The sequence below is a fragment of the Epinephelus moara genome, chromosome 16 (genome assembly GCF_006386435.1).
Source record: "Epinephelus moara isolate mb chromosome 16, YSFRI_EMoa_1.0, whole genome shotgun sequence".
Taxonomy (NCBI): domain Eukaryota; kingdom Metazoa; phylum Chordata; class Actinopteri; order Perciformes; family Serranidae; genus Epinephelus; species Epinephelus moara.
The window spans coordinates 46,077,615-46,079,595 of NC_065521.1; the positions used below are offsets into that span (position 1 = coordinate 46,077,615).

Below are 1,981 nucleotides of genomic sequence, written 5' to 3' on the forward strand. Positions count from 1 at the left end.
TTTTATCTCATATTTTTCAATAATGACTTTTCAATCTTAGAATTTCGCCTTTTAATTGATGTTTTATCTTTTATTTCTGACCTAAATCATAATTTTGACTTATCTCATGATTGTGACTTATTACTTTTCATCTTATATCTCATGTGATGAATTCGACTTTTTAATCTCATAATTTAGAATTTTATTTTGCAATTTTGTCTCACATATTATTTCATAATGTCAAGTTTATTAATTTTGTCTTATCTCATATTTTAATTATGACTGTTTCATCTCATATGTTAGGCTCCGTCATAACTTTTTATGCCACCATTTCAAGATTGTGACCTCCTTTGTGACAATTATGACTTTTTATTTCATAATCTCATAATCATGACTTACCAAAGGAATATTTTTATCATCACGTCTTATTTGTTATCTTTTCTGTATTAAACTTTCAGAGACGGCCTTCTGTGTGATTGTCGGTGAAATAAATGAAAATAAAGATCCACCAAACGGCCTGACGTAAAAAATGCCGTCTCAACCGGGAAGTGACGTCAGTGGCCACCGTCAGATTGTGTTGATGTTTTGTGGACTGGACGGAGAGAGATCGGGAAGAGGGAGACGCGTTTTGTTTTTGTTCAACTAAACCGTCGAAAAGAGGCCGAGTCGTTGGTTCTGTTCGCCGTTTCGGTTCGTTAAGAGCCTTAGGTCGGTGTTTGGAGCCGAGCGGCCGGGCCGGAGGGCGAACACACCGAAGCATTTGATCCAGAAAGGGAGGACTCGTCACCCTCTGACCCCCTCCCTGCCTCCCTCACAACACAGACACCACCATGACGATTCTCCCGAAGAAGAAGCCCAGCTCCGGGGTCGGCGTCTCGGACCACGCCGATGACAGCGACCGTCGGAGCGGCTCCGACCCGCACCAGCACCCACACCCGCACCCGCACGCAGGCAGAACCGGAGCTCGACCGAGGGCTTCCCCTCCGCCGTGGTCCTACCAGCCCGCTCCGCCCTCCGCTAGGGACGACAGGCGGAGCATCGAGGCGAGCTCCCGGCCGCAGCAGGCCTCTCCGCCACCCGTCGGCTCCGTGTCCCCGGTAGGGCCGGGCGACGGTCGGGACAGCAGCGGCGGGATGGTGGCCGGGTCCCGCGGGGAGCTCGTCGTCTCGGCGGGCGTCGTCGGCTGCGGCGGAGGCATCGGCAGCTGCTGCTCCGGGCCCGGACTGAGCAAGAGGCGGCGGCAGGCAGGCACCTGCTCCGGAGCGGTGGTGGCGGCTCTTGCCGGCGGAGGCCAGCCCGGGGTGACCGGACCGGGAGGAGTGGGGTCCAGTCAGGACACGGAAGAAGGAGCTGGAAACAATAGCGAGGACGAGTACGAGAACGCCGCCAGGCTGCAGTCCATGGACCCGGCTACCGTGGAGCAGGTAGGAAGCTAACGTTAGCTAACAAAGCTAATGCTAATGCTACACAGCTGGGACCAACTGTAAACGGCTGTGTTGTGATGCGTTAGCTTTTAGCTCCTATTAACGTTTATAAATGTAACAGGTGATAACTGTTAGCATCCAGAACTCTCAGACATCACGCTGGGTGTCATGGCGGCGTTTAAAAACTGAAACAAGCGAGTTATACTCAAAATGTGTCGTAAATAAATAACTGACGTTACTTATTCAGGTTTAACGGGACAAGAAGCTAACATCTCTGTGTACATTTGAAATGCTGTTTTCTAAAGGTGTGTTAAAATGATTCATGTGTCGAACTGGTTCAGGTCAAAGGTTGAACCACCTCTCATTAAACCAGTAACCATGGCAACAGATGTTTCAGTTACCTGACAGGTGAAACAGTGACATCAAACACATTTTAAAACATGAAGGATGATTGTTTGTTCCTGTGGTCGGTGGACATGATAGAAAAGACAGTACTGTCCAGGTGTCCTCACAGAGACAGTGACCAGGTGTCCTCATAGAGACAGTGACCAGGTGTCCTCACAGAGACAGTGACCAGG

The 1,981-nt window shown here is 49.6% G+C and overlaps 1 protein-coding gene across 2 annotated transcripts in view; it reads left to right on the top strand.

The window, feature by feature from the left end:
* Positions 1-551: 551 nt before the first annotated feature.
* Positions 552-1,981, top strand: part of otud5a (OTU deubiquitinase 5a) — a 28,217-nt gene continuing 26,787 nt past the window's right edge. For both annotated transcript variants that reach the window (XR_007571176.1, XM_050064468.1), the window contains exon 1: positions 552-1,403. Coding sequence is in view for 1 of the 2 variants with exons in the window: in XM_050064468.1 (XP_049920425.1) it covers positions 810-1,403 (594 nt within the window). In the remaining variant the exon portion in view is untranslated. The remainder of the gene's footprint in view (positions 1,404-1,981) is intronic.